Source organism: Pleurodeles waltl, chromosome 2_2 (assembly GCF_031143425.1).
Source record: "Pleurodeles waltl isolate 20211129_DDA chromosome 2_2, aPleWal1.hap1.20221129, whole genome shotgun sequence".
Lineage (NCBI taxonomy): Eukaryota > Metazoa > Chordata > Amphibia > Caudata > Salamandridae > Pleurodeles > Pleurodeles waltl.
Genome location: NC_090439.1, coordinates 976,340,993 through 976,359,943, shown reverse-complemented (window position 1 = coordinate 976,359,943; position 18,951 = coordinate 976,340,993). Strand labels below are relative to the sequence as shown.

Here is an 18,951-nt window from a genome sequence, read left to right as displayed (position 1 = left end):
TGCTGTCAGATGAGTGCCCATAATGCTCCTCTGAAAGCAGTGAAAGTCAGCAGAGCAACCACAATGTTTCACATGGCTGCTCAGTAACCTTTCAATCAATCAATCAATCAATCAATCAGTACTTCTATAGCGCGTCTAATCACCTGTAGGGTCTCCAGGCCTGGTTTTGCTGTTTAAAAAAAAAAGAAAGCAACTAATGACCCTGACACCCAGGGGATTCTCCTACAGGGTGTGGTGGGGTAATTTTGTTGTGTTCGGGACCTTAAGACTTTTTCTGGGGATCCTGAACAAGAAACAAAGTATGTTAGAGCATCTGTCCTAAATAGGCAGATGGTCTGAGGTACTTGTATCAATTGCACCAATGTCCATCGGGCCCCTGCTGTAAGGTTTCCGCCGTTGAAAGCAGAGGGGGCCTCTGTCCGCAGAAACACGACGGTTCCTCCGACGGGTGGATCATCCGCTTGGCTGAAAGGAGTCACGGACATGTGGCAGAGTACCCTGTCCACCAAACTCTAAAGAAACCCCTGGAGACCTGCAGGCGGACCGGCGGGAGCACTGCCCGCACCCAAAGATAGGCTCTTGTTCGGGACTTGAGGTTTAACTTGCTCCCATCAAAAGGTGGCTGCCTGAGGATGATGCTGTACCTCGCCTCATGGAAGAGCAGCCCAGGTTGGGAGGGGCATTGCAAGAACGAAAAAGAAACAGCCTCTTGAAAGGTGTTATGTAACCAATAGATAGACGCAGAAGTATGATGCAAGGTTCTAAATCGAGTGAAATGCAGCTACTTTGAAACAGGGGTCCAAAATGTAATTATTCATGCCTGTGAAATATTTACGTACTTTGAGGAAGATGCTGTCCATGTTACTCACATGTGGTTGACATGACGCTCACTGGGGGCCCCTCGATCTCCTGTAGCTGAGCCTGAACAGAGATTTTATATTCAGTGTTAGGTCTGAGTTCATAGAAGCAGTGTCTTGAGGTTCCTCCCCCGATGAGTGACTCTTGCCGCTTCCCATCTGAAAATGAAAAATGAGCAGTTTAGTTCAGAATGTTTGCAGAAATACTTGGCATTTACTAAATTATCCTCCTGTAAAAAGTATACCTAATTATACTAAGTGCCAACTCTCAAAGACATCTTTGTCCTTGTGCAATAATTTTTAACATGAAAATTAATGATTAGTTTATCTATTTTAGCAAAGATTAGTGGATCCTCCATCCCTAACACACATAAGTAACAGAGGGAATTAGAAAAGGGGTATAAAATCCTAAAGTAAGATAAGCAGAGCCATTCTGTCAGTCAGCATCATTTGGTGCCAAACTCATAGCTATGCACCTAAAACTGTGTATTTATTTAATTGTTTATTTATTTGCTGTTATTTGTAAAGCTCTCTATCACTGTCCTATAGAGCCTCTTGGTGCTCACTGTTATCTGGCTAGACTGGGCTACACGTCATGCTTTCTGTACTCGGTTTAGGTGGAGAAGAGCCATGTTTTGAAATTTCTACAGAATTTGAGAAGGTTGCGATTACAAAGTGGGAGTGAGTTCCAGAGGGATGGTCCTAGGGTACCGAGAGATGTTCCACCCCATCTGGACAGTTTAAAAGTTGAGATAGCCAAAGTTGGCCTGGCAGAAGATCTTAGTTTGCAGAGTAGGAATGTATTTCTTAAAGCGATCTGCACAGAAGTGGGGTGTGAGTCTGGAGAATATTAAACTATTAGCTACCCGGACATGATGACAGGAATGCAAGTGTACCACTCAGCAGTATGCCGGCGGAGGGCACTACATATTACAAATAACCCCAGTGAAGTCTAGGGCTGTCTGTTGGGTGGAAATGGCCACTTGTGTAGACATTATCTATCACTACTGATCATGGGGGGCTTTATTTCCACGTAGATGAGGTCCACCCCCTTGCATGGTCAACACTGATTAGCAACAGACTGTTTCTGAGTCGCACTGTAATCCCAGTTCAGGCAGAACTCATAATTACACAATAATACTGCACCCCAAGATACTGCAGGTAACTTTATGGGGGAACTCGAAATGACCCCAAAATTGATATTATGAGGGCCGTGGGAGAAGATGTGCACCACGCAACAGGAGACTACTGTGTTGCTAGTTTACTTTTTAGTGGCAAGGGCGAGGGACACAGTCTTCCTGAAAGCCTGCAGGGTATGGTGAGTGTGAGGGACTCCTTTCACCTCAGGTGACATGTCTCTACCTAAAGGAGGGTCTGTCTGTCTGCCCCTGCATTGTGTTTCCTCATTGCAGCTGTTTTTACTTGCACCTTCTCAAAGGAGAGCGCTGTGGCTTTGTTTTAAATTGTAAACGTGGAAAACCCTTCTCCAAACCTTCACAAACTGAGAGTAGTTTCTCCTTGACAGAGCCTCTCGGCTCAGTATTTTAATCTTCATATCAATCAATATAACAGTCTTAAGACTGGGAGGACGGGATGCTTAAAATCATAATCATAGTTACAATACACCAAATGCCACTTTATGGTTTAAGTCTTGTGTTAAATACCCAGAAGAAAAGTATTTTGCAGCAAACATTCCTCGACATTCAAAAGACATTACAGGGTGGTCAATCCGGCTGCCTCTGTCAGTCTGAGAAATGATGTGAAACGTACAGCGAAAATCAGAAACATAAAAAGGGGACTTGTAGAGCAATTTGTAAATGGCAACTAACCACAGTTATATCATGCATGTCTGCTTTCGCACCTCCTCCTCCACCACACTTCTAGCCTTGCACCCTAAGAGAAGGTAGGAGCACCTCTCTGATCACTCTTGCACAAGACTAAGACACTTCCCACATAGGTTCAAAAAACACAATTCAAACGACTCCCACCCACCCCGACAGTGTAGCGTGCTACTCATCAGTTAGAGTTTTTAGTGTCCCGAAATTGAGTCTGTAGTACTATGCAAATACTACAGTGCAATACAAATACACTGGAGAACTAAAGGCCAGATGTAGCAAAGGGTTTTACCCATTCTGTCCTTTTGGGAAAATGTGTTCGTACATATGGCCCTTAATCTCCTTGGAGCCACATGCAAAATAAGCATTTGTATTACAATGGGTCTTGCGTTTGCTCGAGTTAGAACTATTGGCGTTGTAAATTCCTAACTGGACTTTTCTTGCCACATAAATTAAAAATGAAAAGTAAAACAGTTGACATAAGCGAGCCGATTCAAATCGCCATGAGTGGGAGGGAGAGATACAAAAGTAAAACGAAGTTTGCTCGCAGTCAAACATATCAGCAAACGTTCAATTATCCACTTAACAGGGTCGGTGTCCAAGGCGGTAACGAAACCGCCCCAAAGAGGGACAACGTAAAGCATTTACCAGTGATAACAAAGGATTTTTGAAAGGCAAGCACACAAACGAGTGAAAGTGATGGGTGTGTGCTGGGCGTGGTTAAAAGCCCACAATACCTCCAACAGGTCAAAGAGCTTGCGCGCTCGACCTAAAAAGGAACCTCTTGATCCCATTCTAACAGTCAGCTGCACCTGCACCATCTCATGCCTGGCACTTTGAACCTTTCCAATCATGAGCACCTCAGCCAAAATTAAGAGAGGAAGATTAACAAGGGGAAATCAAAATCACAGCAAAATTCTGCTGAGCGTGAAAATATTATCATGTTCACCCCAGTTTTTTTTGGGGTCACAACCATTAGATTGCTTTAGCCTCAGGAGGCAATAAAGGCTTTTTGGAGAAGAGAAGAACTAGCAGGTGTTTCTCATCTCTCTTTTAGTGAGTGAGAGACACCTGCAAGGTCTACCAGGTGTGACCCAATAATATTGGGGTGAATATGACATGGCACTGAAGATGGGCCCAATTTTCTAGGCCCTGACCTATGCCTTTTATAGCCCAAATACCTATAAACACATTTAAATGTGATCACATTTACATGCAATCAGTCCAGGCTGTCTTGCCTGGAATGTGCTATATTATCATACAAAAGCCTTGCCACAAGTAACAACACAGAGTAAACCTTACACACACACAACACACTGTAAAGCAAGAATCATATCTACAAAATGGCCTAGCAAACAGATCAGTAATCGTACTGGGCCAACAGTATTCACAGGCATACCTATCAGGAGTCACCCTTTGAAGGATCTCCCCCACAGATTTCGCTGTTCCTGTGGGATATCCTGCAGTCTTTCTCAGACCGTAAGAACTCTTTTCCCGCCTTTTGCTGCGTAAAAGGGTATTTTTTTATTCTAAGCTTGGCAGAAATAAGAAGACTGAATGTTTCTCCATGGAATCTAGTTCCTTATTTATCTGCTGAAAGTCATCGTTTCTTATAAGGGCGACAAGGGTGACGAAAATTAGTTACTTACCTGTAACTGCAGTTCTCCAGTATTGGTATCTTTCATAGATTCACATGCTTGAATCATCCCCGTCGTCGAGGTGGGAGCCTCACGGTAAACTTAAATACATAAAGCAGTAAGTCAGTAAAAGTAAAACCAGTAAGTAGGCCCTAGTAGGCCTCATAGGGTATTTTACAGTCTATCCACCTTGTTTTGTGAAAAAAGACCCAAACTTCAGTATCAACCAATCAGGATTCAGCCCCTCCCAAACACTCCCAACAGAGGCTGAATTCCCTCAGATTTTCTAGTAAGAGTGTGAAGTTTAATATCTGTATAATAGGGGAGCCTCTGAGGGGAGGAGGGTGGGTCGCATGTGAATCTATGAAAGATACCAATACTGGAGAACTGCAGTTACAGGTAAGTAACTAATTTTCTTCTCCAGTATTGGATCTTTCATAGATTCACATGCTTGAATCAGAATAACGAGCAGTAATGTTTTCTTAATTAGTGAATTACATTGACTGTAATTCTATCGTAATTTTATAAGTGATGTGATTCACATTAGTTCAGCTTTAAAAATCCACGTACATATCAATATATCTATATCGATAAACATCCGAATAGAAGAGCAATAACAGGTGTGTGGCAGAAAATCCTGACACAATCTGTGTTATTATTATGAAGACTACGACAAGTTAACGCAGTATAACAAAGTGAACAATCTGAAGCACAAAATTAGAGTAAAACACACTGTAGCTATTAACGAGACTAAGAACCAATAACGAACATACCTCGAGTGTGGTGGTGGGATGTGTAAGAGGCTCACCTTAACGAAATAGATGCCTCAGCACTGCCTGTCCCACTGCTGTATCAACATTGTTAGTTTCCTCTAGACAGTAATGTCTCGTAAATGTGTGCTGGCTGGACCATGTTGCTGCTCTACAGATGCTATGTAGTGGTACACCTGCAAAGAGTGCAGCTGAAGTGGCTACCGATCTTGTAGAGTGGGCTCTCACCTTGGTGTGGAGCGGTTTTCCTGCTTTTGAATGGCAGAATTGAATTGCCAGGCCAATCCATCTTGCTATAGTCTGTTTGGACACCGCATGCCCCTTTTTTGTTCCGCCGAATGCTACAAATAATTGATCCGACTGGCAGATGGCTTGAGTTTTCTGTAGATAAAACTTTAAACATCTTTTGATATCAAGAGAATGTAATGTTTTTTCCGCTACTGTTTGCGGATTTGGAAAAAAGGTTTTTAAGATGACTGGTTCATTTAAGTGAAACGTTGAAGGAACTTTCGGGATGAATTTAGGATTTGTTCGCAGGATGACACCTGAGTTTGTGAATTGGAGGAAAGGCTGTTTGACAGTGAAAGCCTGAATGTCACTGACTCTTTTTGCTGAAGTAAGAGCTAGCAGTAACGCTGTTTTCCATGAGATGAATTTTAGGTCAGCTTTGTGGATCGGCTCAAAAGGAGCTTTCATGAGCTGCATCAACACAACATTCAAGGACTATAGTGGTGGAGGCTTTCTAACTGGCGGGAAGACCCGAAAAAGGCCCTTCATAAATTGTTTGACAATTCTTGTGGAGCACAATGAGAGTCTGTCTGGTGATCTGCGGTATCTGGAGATTGCTGCCAGATGTACCCGAATGGAAGAATATGCAAGTCCTGATTTTGCCAGGAGCAGGAGATATGGAAGTATCTGTTCCGGAGTAGAGGACAAAGGATGTATATCTTCTGCTGCACACCATATGCAAAAACGTTTCCATTTAAGTTTATAGGTTTTGTTGGTAGTGTCAGCTCTAGCTTTTGCTAAGATGTCTCTACACTCCGGGGAAATGTTGAGATTCAAGTATTCATTGTATTCAGGAGCCAAGCCGACAAATGAAGAGACGACGGATCTGGGTGTCTGACTTGTCCCTGGTGCATCGTTAAAAGAGTCGGACTCTGTCTGAGTCGTAGATGTGGTCGTTCGGAGAGCATGAGGAGCTCCGTATATCAGACTTGTCTGGGCCATCTGGGAGCTATGAGCAGAAGGAGACACCCCTCCGCCTTCAGTTTGTTGATGACTCTCGGAATGAGCGGGATCGGAGGAAAAGCGTAGGCATAAACTCCGGACCATCTCATCGAAAACGCATTCCCCCACTAATCTTTTTGGGGAAGCCAACTTGCGTAGAACTGGCATTTCTTGTTCTCGAGAGTGGCAAATAGGTCTAAGTTCGGTTTGCCCCATATTAGAAAAAGGCCGTTGAGAGTTTTCTGGTCTAGCTCCCACTCGTGATAAGGAATCACTGTCCTGCTCAGGGTGTCTGCTAGAACATTGGTTTGTCCTGGCACATGCTCCGCTTTGTGTGAAATATTGTGCTTGATGGCCCATGTCCAAATTTGTTGGGCTAGCTGCGAGAGTTGTAGGGATCTTGTGCCTCCTTGCTTGTTTAGATAAAACATGCTGGTTGTGTTGTCCGTCATGATTAAGACGCTTGAACTTTGTATCTTTGGTAAGAAAGCTTTTAGAGCTAAGTGTATTGCCTTGAGTTCTAGATAATTGATGTGGAGCTGACCCTCTTTCTGATTCCAGATTCCGCTGATTTGCAGGTCCTGGCAGTGTGCACCCCATCCTTCGAGAAAGGCATCCGTTGTTACTATGTAACTTGGTGTTTGAAGAATAAAAGACAGTCCGTTTGACAAATTGGTTAGAGTCGCCCACCACCTCATGGTGTTCTTCATTAGAGGCGTTATGCGAATCTTGTCTTCGAAGGAACCGTTGACCTGGGTCCATTGTATGTCCAATTGCTATTGCAGGGGTCGCATATGGAGCCTGCAATCTGGGATTAGCGGAATGCATGATGATATCATTCCGAGCAATGATTTGTAGATGCGGACTGAAACGAACTTTTTTCTGGATAGCCTGTCTGCCAAAGAGGTTAACTTTTGTTTCTTCTCGTGAGATGGGTGTGCTTTGCTGCGGACTGTGTCCAGAATTGCTCCCAAGAAACTCAATTCCTGTTTGGGGCAGAGCTGAGATTTCTGGTAGTTGACTACAAACCCCAGGTTGTGTAACAGTTGAAGGCAATAGGAGATATGATTTGTTACTTGCGATTTTGAGGGTGCCTTTATAAGCCAGTCGTCCAGGTAAGGGAAGACCTGGACACCTGACTGGCGGAGATGTGCTGCTACCGGAGCTAAAATTTTTGTGAAGATTCTGGGGGCTGATTTGAGACCGAATGGTAGAACCCGGAATTGAAGGTGCATACTTCCTACTCTGAACCTTGGGAATTTGCGATGGTTGCGATATATGGGGATATGAAAATAGGCATCCTGGAGGTGTAGGGATGCCATCCGATCTCCGGTGTTTAACAGGCGCAGGACATCCTGCAATGTTACCATCCTGAACGATTGCTTCTTTAGAAACTTGTTTAGTGCTCTCAAGTCCAGGATGGGGCGCCAGTCTCCTGAGGGTTTCTTTAGAAGGAAAAAACAGGAGTAGAATCCTCTGTTCTTTTGAGATAAAGGGACTGGTTCTACTGCTCCTTTTCTTAGCATTATTCTTACTTCCCTGAGGAGTTGGTTCAACCTTGGAGGCGGTGGGCCCGATGGAGGAACAATCGGTGGTGTTTGTGTGAATTCCAGAGTATGACCTCTGGCCACTACATCGAGAACCCATCTGTCCGATGTTATAGCCTTCCACTTGGGGAAATAGGAAGTGATGCGACCTCCGACCCTCGATGTTGGTTGGTGGGGAAGCGTTGAGATGATCAGCGGGTCATTGCTTCCTGCCTGTATCTCTTCCTCGGGCAGCTCCTCTTCCTCTAGCTGGATGTTTGTAAGCTGCGGCCGGTGGTAATCGATAATGCTGCTGTTGCTGATGGTACTGATTTGGTGATCCTGTGGAGGAAGACGGATATTGTGACCTGTATTGTTGGTATCCACCTCGAAAGGAGTAATTACCTCTACCCCTTGCTCCACGAAAAGGTTGTTCTTTATATTGCAGGGTACCTAGGGATTTTGCTGTATCGGTATCCGTATCGGTATCCGTCTTGATAGCCTGCAACATGTCGTCGACCTGTTTGCCAAACAAACTCTCTCCATCAAAAGGCATGTCGAGAACACGAGTCTGGACTTCTGGACTTCTGGTCTGAATGAAGTAGCTTTAAGCCATCCTTGTCTGCGCAGGACTGCTGCGCCAGCTAATTGTCTAAAGCCAGTGAGAAAAATGTCTATTGCGCTGTCTATTATCTCTGCGGAGACCCTTTATCCCTCCTGCAAGACCTTTTTTGCTTCCACCTTGACGTCTTCTTGCAGTAAATCTAAAAAGGTAGACATGTCTGCCCACATCTGGCGATCGTACCTTCCCAGGATGGCGAGGGAATTAGCCGCCTTAACCGTGACTGCAGCAACAGAGGAGAATTTCTTGCCGATATTGTCTAGTCTCCTTCCTTCTTTGTCTGGGGGAGACGCAATAGGTGTGGAGGGGTTTTTGGAACGTCGCTGAGCCGCCTGTGATATAACAGAGTCAGGTTTCGGCTGTGAGACTAGACAGGCTGGAGAATCATCTGGGGCCTTGTATTTTTTCTCTAGTCTTGGCATTTGTGAAGGCACTGTTGCCGGGTTTTTCATTGCTTTCAAACCCTCCTGCCATAAGAAATCTACAATGGGTATGGCTCTTACAGATCTCTTTGATGGATCTTTAAAGTCGTACAAAAAACATTCGGTTTCATGGGAAACAATTGCAAGGCCAAAACGTTTCGCCGCTCTCTCAATTAAATTATGGAAACTTCCTATGTCCTCTGGAGGAGAATCTACTGGACCTGCTGGCGGCGGAGATGGTGTGGGAACGAGATAATCATCCCATTCACTAGCCGCCGTATCTCTTAGCTCACCCTCTTCCCTTTCGTCGTCTGACGAGGGGCAAGCTTCCGGAGTTTGGCTAGTTACAGGTATACTAGCCTGTGGCGTTTCGGGAAGATTAGTAGTCTGAGCTTGCCGAGGTGTCTGGTAGCTCTGAGGTCTAGGTGGCGTGGACTGAGTTGATGGTGGAAAACTTTTATAGTAGTCCTTCAACATATATTGTAGATCTGTCACTAATGTGCTAGGCATAGCAAGGGGCGATGGTTGCTCTGTCTGTGGATAAGATGTTGAGGCATAACTAGGCTGGTAATGTTGATCCTCTTCTTCATCAAACTCTTGGCATTTGACATTGAGTTGGGACGGGCTACTAGCTGCCCCAAACATTCCGTCGTTTTGAGAGTATGCATTATCGTCTAAAAGATATTGCGGTGGGTATGGCAACACTTTACTTGGTGAGGTATGCATCGGCAGAAAATCAGACGCCTTGTCCCCTATATTAATAAGTGAAAGGGGTAAGAATCTGGTGGAGTCGTCCTGATGGTATGAGGAATGGTGTGGCGAAGTATCCAGGTAGGTGGATGGTTTGTAAACTGTTAGTGCTGTGGAAGATATAATCGTCGACGGTTCCCTCGTCGACGGTTCCCTCGTCGACGGATCTCTCGTCAACAGATCTCTCGTCGACGGTTCCGTCATTGACGGCGTCTTTGTTAACGGGTCCTTTGTCAACGAATCCTTCGTCGATGGTCCCTTCGTCGACGGGTACTTTATAGACGATGGTCGTTTCGCTGACGTATCTTGTGTAGGTGCCGTCGTCGGCAGTGCTTCGTAGATGGGAGTGCCCTGGTTGATTGGTGAACCCAGGAGGCCTCCGCTGTTGACGATGTGGTTGCCGACAAAGCTTTCTTGAAAATTTTTGCTGTAATTATCGGCGTCGATGACAACGGCGACGACGTCATAATCATCGGTGAGGCTGGTGTTGTGAACGTCGACGATACCGTGGTCGCTGTTACCGTCGACACAGTCGTCGACGGGGTGGTCGTCGACGGTTGTTTTTTCACCGAAAAGAGTTTTTCTGCCTCTTTTTGTGGTGACAGAGACAGGGATGGCTGTTTTGAGGTGCTTTTTCGGTGCAAAGGCGTAGTAGGTTCTGAATGAACCTTTTTTGGCCCATGTTTAACTGTCTCTGAATGGAAAACATCCTTTTTCGCTTCAGTAGAGACTTGTTTTGTCTTTTTGGGCACCTTCCTTGGTGGTTCCTCCGACCCTCTACTTCTCTCACCTGTTCTTTTCTGAGGGCGAGAAGTCTGAGATGACGCTTCACTGTCGTCTGAGTAAGGATGTTCTAAGGCTTTCTGTTTTTGCAGCCATAAGAGAAGTCTACCCTCACGGTCTTTGAGGGTTTTTTGACTAAAGGTGCGACAGATTTTGCAGTCTCTCACCTTGTGGTCTGGATGAAGGCAGTAGATACACTTCTTGTGGGGGTCATCAACATGCAGTCTCTTCTTCCCACAGTTGTCACAGTCTCTGAACAGACCCTTCTTTGCCTTTTCAGACATAGTAAAGCTGTAGCTAGTTTCCTGAGAGAAAAAACAATCTTCAGTCAGAGAATAGGAAAAAACTGAGCAGAGCTCAGGGAGACTCCCTTCACACGACGTGCGGTAGAAAATCTGAGGGAATTCAGCCTCTGTTGGGAGTGTTTGGGAGGGGCTGAATCCTGATTGGTTGATACTGAAGTTTGGGTCTTTTTTCACAAAACAAGGTGGATCGACTGTAAAATACCCTATGAGGCCTACTAGGGCCTACTGATTCTACTTTTATTGACTTACTGCTTTATGTATTTAAGTTTACCGGGAGTCTCCCACCTCGACGATGGGGATGATTCAAGCATGTGAATCTATGAAAGATCCAATACTGGAGAAACATTATTACATTTCAGACCAAGATTCAGGGTAGGACTAAAAAGCAGCTGCTTTTTTCTGTGAGTGGCGCTCAGTGCACACTCTGAGGCTTCTCATCTCTCTTTGTTGCCAGTGTCAATATCTCCATTGTCACATCCATTTTGAGTGAAGCAGATAGCTGAGTGTAGGAGACGGATGGTAATAGGAGGAATGGAAGGTGTTAAACATGGGGTCATTATTCAGACCACCATACATTGCAAGTCATTATTCAGACCACCATTTTCCTGGAAGATTAGATTGATCTAACCTAATTTCTAAGTCTTTCAAAGAGGCTTGGTTCTCCAGTGTTTTCTGTTTGAAAGTTCCAAACAAAGATGGCCTATTCCATTCTTTTTGTGGTATCATTTCTATATCATTGGGGAGTGGCGCCATGTCTATGGGGAGGAGTTACCTTTTCCTGCATAAAAATGGATTCTACCGTTGTCCACACACAGCCCTTCCTTCTGGATGGCAGCCCTTGCTATTCTCACACGCTGTCCAGAATCCTTCTATTCTACCAGAATTGCACCCAAAACTGCTTCACACCCTCCAGGACCCTTTGTGGGCAGCTATCCTGCTTTAACTGTACTGATTTCGGTGTGTTCCACATCCTCCAATATTGCCAATGCAAGTAAGTGGTTTAGCTTGGTTTGCAGATCTCCAGAGTCCAAGGGGGCCAAAAACCCAAAATGCAGATCATTGAGAACTTTAGCTCATTTTCTTACTGCTCAATTTGGTTTTCCCTGTGTGCGATCAAATAGAGCTCAAACTCCTAAAATTTCTGGAATTCTTGGGTTCTCCTCTTGTATTCTTAGTGGCTTTCCCCTCCACCAGCAATCTACTGTCTATTCTGCTGTCTAGCAGTAGCAATCAGCCAGTATGTCATCTTGCCCAGAGTATCCTAAAGCGATGTTATCTTAAGCTCAATGCAGCAGGAGGAAAACGTGTAGCTCTCTAAGTGTGGACATAATGAGATTCTTGCCTAATGGACAGGGAAATGGACAATCCCTATCCCTCGGTTTCCCCTTCTTCACCATCTCCGTTTACCGCGTGTGTTAATGTCACATTGGGTAAAAAATTTTTTTTGCCAATATTGCTCTTTTGGCCTTCTTTGGCAGCATTATGCTCCTATGATTAATGGCTTAGCCACTCCTCCCTTTCAATCTCCACAGTCTAGCCAGTCTTAAACAACAAGTAGCCGATAGCTGAGTTTACCTTGGTCACCTACTTGCCTCACACCCATAGGTAGGTCCACCACTGCTCCACAGTGCCACACCATCACCATCCACATTGGTTCTCCCTCCAGCACCTTTCCTGCTGAGAGTTCTCACACCCAGCCCCAGGCCTTTCAGGCTGCCACTCGGTATCGTGCCTTGTGCCAACCTCCATCACATAAGCAAGGGGCACTTGTAGCACACACCAGATATATGACATTTAAAATTTCCTACATGCTTTTCAAACTTTTTTTTTCAGTTTCAAACAGCTAGCTACTGGATGACAACTCTTGCCTCACCCCCTGAAAGAAGCTGTACTCTATGTGCAGAGGAAGCCTGCCGTAGTCACTAAGCTCTCCCCCAATCAACAGGACTTTTCATTCTTCATACATGCATTCCAGGTAGTTCCTAAGGTCCCACGCCTTCCTTAAAGAATAGAGACAATTCTCACATTTAACAGATTGCTCTGGTGGAAAGCCATAAGGAGGGCCTGTTTATATTTTTTTTTACATTTTAATACTTTAAAGCAGTGGTTCTTAACTTGTGGTACAGGGACACCTGGTAGTCCGCAAAGCCTACTGAGGTGGTCCACAACTGCTTAGAAAATTATATAACAATAACAGATCAATAAAGAACATATTTAAAATAGAAAAAAATACCATTTAAAATGTTAAACCATGAAAATGAAGTTAGTATCCTCAGAATGATTTGTGGGAGCAGTGCATCAAACACAACATAGTATGGGTGATGAGTGGTCTCAATTAAATATAGAAAAGCTCCAGCCTTCCTATGAAAATTCATTTTATTTTCTTCTGTTTGTTTGTGAATTAAGTAAAATATTTCATAATTTGTGCATTTATATGAAGAATGTCGGTATCTGTTTTTGTGTGTATTATTTTATAGTTCAAATCATAGAAAATGCTTAGGCAGGGGTCCCCAGCCCTCAGTAATGACTCATTGGGGATCCCCACATTAGAATAATGATTCATTGGGGGACCACTAAAGTCCAAAGGTTAAAAATCACTGCTTTAAAGTATACTATCTTATATAATAATGGATTTAACACTTCCTTAGTATTTACCCTGTATCCTTGGTAGATAAATGAATGGGGAAAAGCCAATATAATTCTTGTTTAAATTACATTACTTTTGAATTCCTTGTCTAAATTAATTTTGTACGTTAGTTCTATAAAAGAAAGATGATGAGGGGGAGCACATAGTTGGGCTCTTTTCCAGACCGGGGAATTTCAAGTTGTTTCCCTACAGGTGAGTAGTAAGTCGAAGAACAACAGGTTCACAAACAGAGTAGTATCTTCAAAGCTGAATATCTGGCAGCCAGAAGAAACACCGGCGCATCAGCTCCATGTCCAAGAAGGTTAACTTTTGACAATGAAGGGGTCAGACAAAGTTGTGATACCTTCGTGCACATCGGGTTGTGAACCTTCAAGAAAGAAGTGCAGACATCAGGGACAAGCAGATCAGTTGGGTACTGGACGTCTGCACATCCAGGGAGGATAAGAGAACTAAATGTGACTTATTTAGGCGCCTAGAGCACCGAGGCTCATGGAGACCGGAAAAGTGCAAAGTGGAAGATGACTCTTATCAGGAGATGTTGGTATGTGAACGGTGTGCTCTCTAGAGTAATCACTCCACTCACTTCCATGGTGATATTGGGCATCCCTCCTCCATTCTCTGGTGCAGGGCAGAAAGGTCTTCTTGGCAATCTGGGTCAATGTCTCTTGATCCTCTGGGATGGGTGAAGTCACCCATGCAAATAAGCTCAGCAGTAGTCTGGGCAGTACAACATCAATAGGACACCAGGCTTAGTTCTAATCTAGAGTAACATACAGTCCCAGATTCATGTTCAGAAAGACACCGTAGCAGAATACATTGGTGTCTCATCATGCCGATGAGATGGAGGGAAGGTGCAGCTTACATGTCCATCCCTGGAAATGGGGCAGCAGCTTGATGCAAAATAAACTGAATGTCAGGAGTTTTAAAAGGCCCTCAGAGAGGTCGGGCTAGACTTCCCTCTTCTCGGCAGGGTTAGACTTATCCTGCTCCCAGCATGCACTGCAACAACAATGGCTATGATCCACCCCACTAAGGATTGCCCCCCTCCCCCAATAGGCTGCTCAATTCAGAACCTTGTGTATTCCAGCCACATAACCACAAAGAAGAGAAGCATGGGTTGGTTGTCCATGTCATTTCCGAGGCGTCCTCCAGTTTGTACTTATAGATTACACGAAAGATGTTCCTGATCAGATACACAAGAAGGTGAATGTTTTTCCACTCTCAAAAGTGCTGATATGTGGAATCATTAACGTGGGAGCAGCGCCTCATAAAAGGATCCCAAACATAACTTTCATTAATAAATACTCAATCGCAAAAGAGGTTCTTAGACTTACTTTATATGAGTGGCAGGAGGCATCACCCTTAAGGGACGTAACTGCACCCCAGAACTGTAATTAGGTTGTCACAACCAAGTACGGAGTAAAAGGCTTGGAACTGAAAGCAACCCAGAGGTCACCGAGGGTGACCCTGAAAATACCAGATTGTAAATTTGACGGGAACTTAAATTAGGGAAAACTATTAAAAAATATAGATCTTCAGGCAACAAAGGATTAATGTCAGAATATGACAAAAGGGCATCTATCTGGGAGCGTTCGTTTTCATACTGTCCCATTGAATACGCAAAGTTGCGAAGCCCTGGGTAATATTCTGTTCATATTAATAGTTACATCTGGCTAACATTAAGGGATAAAAATAACACACTCTCGGTGTAATTGCAGGGCTTCTGAATAGTCAAAACTGTGCTGCAAATCCCATTTGGGCCTTCTGCCAAATACCATACCAGCACAGGACAAGAAATGACATGTATTTGAATATAAGGTGCTTCTCGGAACAAAATTCTGTCTCTCGTATTTCATATTCCAGCTACTGCAAAGAGATTTAGAAGTTTCAAGATCTGTGTTCCATATAATATTATTTGCAGCTATACATTCTGTGATTAAGTTATCTATGTATCACATTTTATCACTTAGGCTCTAGTCCTGAATATTGGTACTTATTTCTATATGGCGTTTAATTAATTATTTTATCTTATAGGGAGTGTAAATGGCTAAGAAAATTATTCTGAAGAAGGAGAGAGTGAATTAAGTGAGTGGGAAACTGAGGTTGTGATCCTTTGGGGGGACCAACTCCACCGCTCTTGTTGGTGGAGCAGCGTCTAAGTATATCTCTGACATAGGTCAGTGCATATTGCAGCTGACGCTGTGGTGTCACAGACATCCATTCAGATTTTCTGTGGTGCCTGCAAAACAAAGGTATGTATTGCAAGTGATCATTACTGAACACTGTTTTATCACCTTCACACCTGGACAGGACACTATCAGAAATAAGGGGCCGGTTGTCCCAATTGTTTAGTGTTTCCTGAGAGATGAGGCTGTGTGCCAGTGATTTGTTAGGACATTGATGAGATCTGGTATGAAGTGAGAGGGTGACAGAGCCAGTAAATATGTGGGACATGGTGAGGTGTTTGGAATATACATATGTTTTAATGACATAATATATTTTTACAAAATATCAGAGGTGCTACATTGTCACGAAATAGCAAATGTGCCGCTCTTCCAGAACAGAGGACACCATGCAATAATTGTCCAACTTAAGCTGTGGAGAAATTCAAACAACTCAGGTAAACAGCCAAGCTTCGAATGACTTTTTCACAAACGCTGGAGGTGTCACATTCTGGCCACCGTCTTTGGGTCACAAGACTCTGTTTCTGGGTAAGATGGAGGTCAGTAGCCAAGTGAAATCCTTTGTTCCACCGATGTCCTTCCTATAAGGTTTAGATAATCTGAAATCACAGCCTGTTAGTTTTTGGCATCATCACATTATTGAAAAAGCAGAAGTGGAAATTGTGAGAGAAAACTGGGTATTGGGCCATATGCAACTTCCAACTCTGTTTCTTCAGAACTCGCTAGGAAAAGAAAGAAGGAAAAGTCGGAATTGTTGCTTCAAGATTAGTTCCTAGACTCGTGGTGCCAGTTTCCTACTGACCCAGAAGGCTAAAAGCTTAAGGTGCTACCAGAGATCCCTCTTCATCCCTGTGAACATCCTTCCTCTGGCTAGTGAATGCTGATAGTCGCAGACTAGAGGGTCTATGCCTGCCTGCAAGAACCCCAGTTGACTAGTGGGTACTGGACTCTTTCTGAACCAGTGGACTTGGGTCAGTGGATGCACTACTGACAACCTGAAAATTTCAAAGGGGTACTGCAGCAGAACCTGACCTTGAGACTTTTAATTCCATTGAAGAAACCAGCAGCAACCATTGTACCCTATCTTAAATAGATGCTGTCTGACCTAGTTTACTGTAATAATAATCCTAGTGGATAAAGACTTAAATAAGCTGATTAGCACACAGTTTAGACACCATAAACAGGTAACATCAAATAGCAACTCCTTATTCCCAAAATTCCACAACAGAATAAAAGCACACAGGTTGTTCATATATTCATATATCTAGGAACTAGTTACAACACCCAGCTTTGCCATATTCTTGCTCGTCTTCAGCACCAACATTGAGGGTCAGTGACACTTTACGACATCAACCTGAGTCAGTGGAATTCTCACTTAGATATACCAAGCATTGGCAAATCCAATCGGTCACGCATATGCAAGAGCAATTGGCTTTGCTAATGTGTTTTAGTCATGTTATACACCATCGTGGCTGTTATTCAGCTTAGCTAAATGTTAATGGCATAGAGGAGAGTGGTATGGAGTGGAATTTCGTAGGGTGGAGTAGAGTGGTGAAAATTGGAGTAGACTGGCGAAGAATGGAGTAGTTTGGAGAAGAGTGGAGTATAGTGTCCTAGGGTGGAGTGTCATGGGCTGAAGTGGAGTGTTGTGTAATGGAGGGGCATAGAGTGGAATAAAGTGCTGGGGAGTGGCATAGAGTAGTGTCATGAAGTGAGGTACAGTGGAGTAGAGTTGTTGAGAGGTGCAGAGTGGAGTGGCAGAGTGACTTGGCATAGAGTTGAGTGGCGTATAGTGGCAGTGTCCTAGAGTGGAGTATACTAGAGTGGAGAGGAGTGTGGTGGAGTGGCATAGAGTGTAGTGTCATAGAATGGGGAAAGGTGAAGTGGAGTAAAGTTGGGTGGAGTGGCGTAGAGTTGAATGGTTTAGAGTGGAGTAGTGTGGAGTGGCGTAGCTTAGAGTGGAGTAAAGTGTCAGAGTGGAGTGAGAATAGCATGGGGTGGCTTAGGGTGGCAGAGTGTCTTGGAGTATTGTAGAGTGGCCTGGAGTGACGTGGCATAGGGTAGGGTAGAGTGGAGTGCAGGTGAAATGGAATGTTCTAGCCTGGAATGGAACGTCAGAGAGTGGAGTAGAGTGTCTTACAATGGAATGGCACAGAGTGGAGAGCCTTAGTGTGGAGTGGCTTAGAGTGGACTACGCATCGTGTGTTAGCGCACTGCCATTACAGATTACATATTTTCAATTGAAATGACCATTATATTTGCACATAGAGTTTTCCTGATAAAACTACACAGTCACCACTGATAATGTGTGAAAATGGCATCGCCTAGTGCACTGATTTGTTTTGAACCCATTAAAATATATTTTTGCCATCACACTTCAGAATTACAAAAATTTCCTTCATTTGTGCTTTCCTAATTCTGATATATTCTGAAATATTTCCACAGTTTATTTACCGACATTTTAATTTTCTTGTGTGCTAGAAAACAAACGTTTCTTTCCCAGTACCCGGCAATATTGTCACATAAATCCTCTCATTTTGAAGTAAGAGAAAGAAAAGTAAACACCAAGCACCCTCGGAAACAGAGCCTGGCAATTGACACCTGTATCTGGTCACACAGCAAATGTGCCAAGAAGAAAATTTAAAGGCCTGTTTACCGAAAGCAAGGACTCGTGGAAGAATACAAGGGATGCTAGTAAACAAGCGGGAGGGGTGAAGACATGCTGGACAGCCTAAATCAAATAAAGCTAGCAAATAGAAAGCTAAAAAATGTGTTACAAAGCCAACGGTTAGCAATAGGCGGGATACATTCCCAGGAAAGCGTTCAGAATGCTCACAAAAAGCCGTTTGCAACCAGACATCTGTGCTGTCTGGTAGGCTTCGACCTAAAAAATATCTGACCTCAAACTGAGACTCCACTACTCGAATACAACTTGTCCCAGCCCAGAGATGTTTGGTAACAGATGCAAGGTTATTGTTGGACTATCAAATCAGAGCCCTTTAGGGCACATCCTCTAGGTCTGCCTCAGTAGAAACATTTTTCCTCAAATCGTGTTTACATTTGCAGGTAAAATCTTTGACCAAGACAACCTACAAAGTTCAAGCCAAAAGCATGTGAGACATCCTAAACATGTAATACATCCTGGGTCACTACACCAGATGAAATTACAATGAAATGAGTTTATCCATTACCCTCTATGTAACACTTTTTTTGCTAAAATATTTGCTCCCTATTCAAGATTTTCTTCTTCTTTGCGCCATTTGATATGTTACATTTATCTTTTCAACTATATCTGGCTTGGGTATTTAATTTATTTATTTCTTTATCTATACTGTGTTTGGTATTTGATGGTTGCCCACAAAGCCTCACATAATTTCAGTGCCA

The 18,951-nt window shown here is 43.7% G+C and overlaps 1 protein-coding gene across 3 annotated transcripts in view; it reads right to left on the bottom strand.

Annotated features, from left to right (window-relative positions):
* Nucleotides 1–18,951, bottom strand: part of COL14A1 (collagen type XIV alpha 1 chain) — a 443,381-nt gene that overhangs the window by 119,671 nt on the left and 304,759 nt on the right. For all 3 annotated transcript variants that reach the window (XM_069220679.1, XM_069220680.1, XM_069220681.1), the window contains one exon: nt 870–1,016. In XM_069220679.1, the coding sequence (XP_069076780.1) occupies nt 870–1,016 (147 nt within the window). The remainder of the gene's footprint in view (nt 1–869; nt 1,017–18,951) is intronic.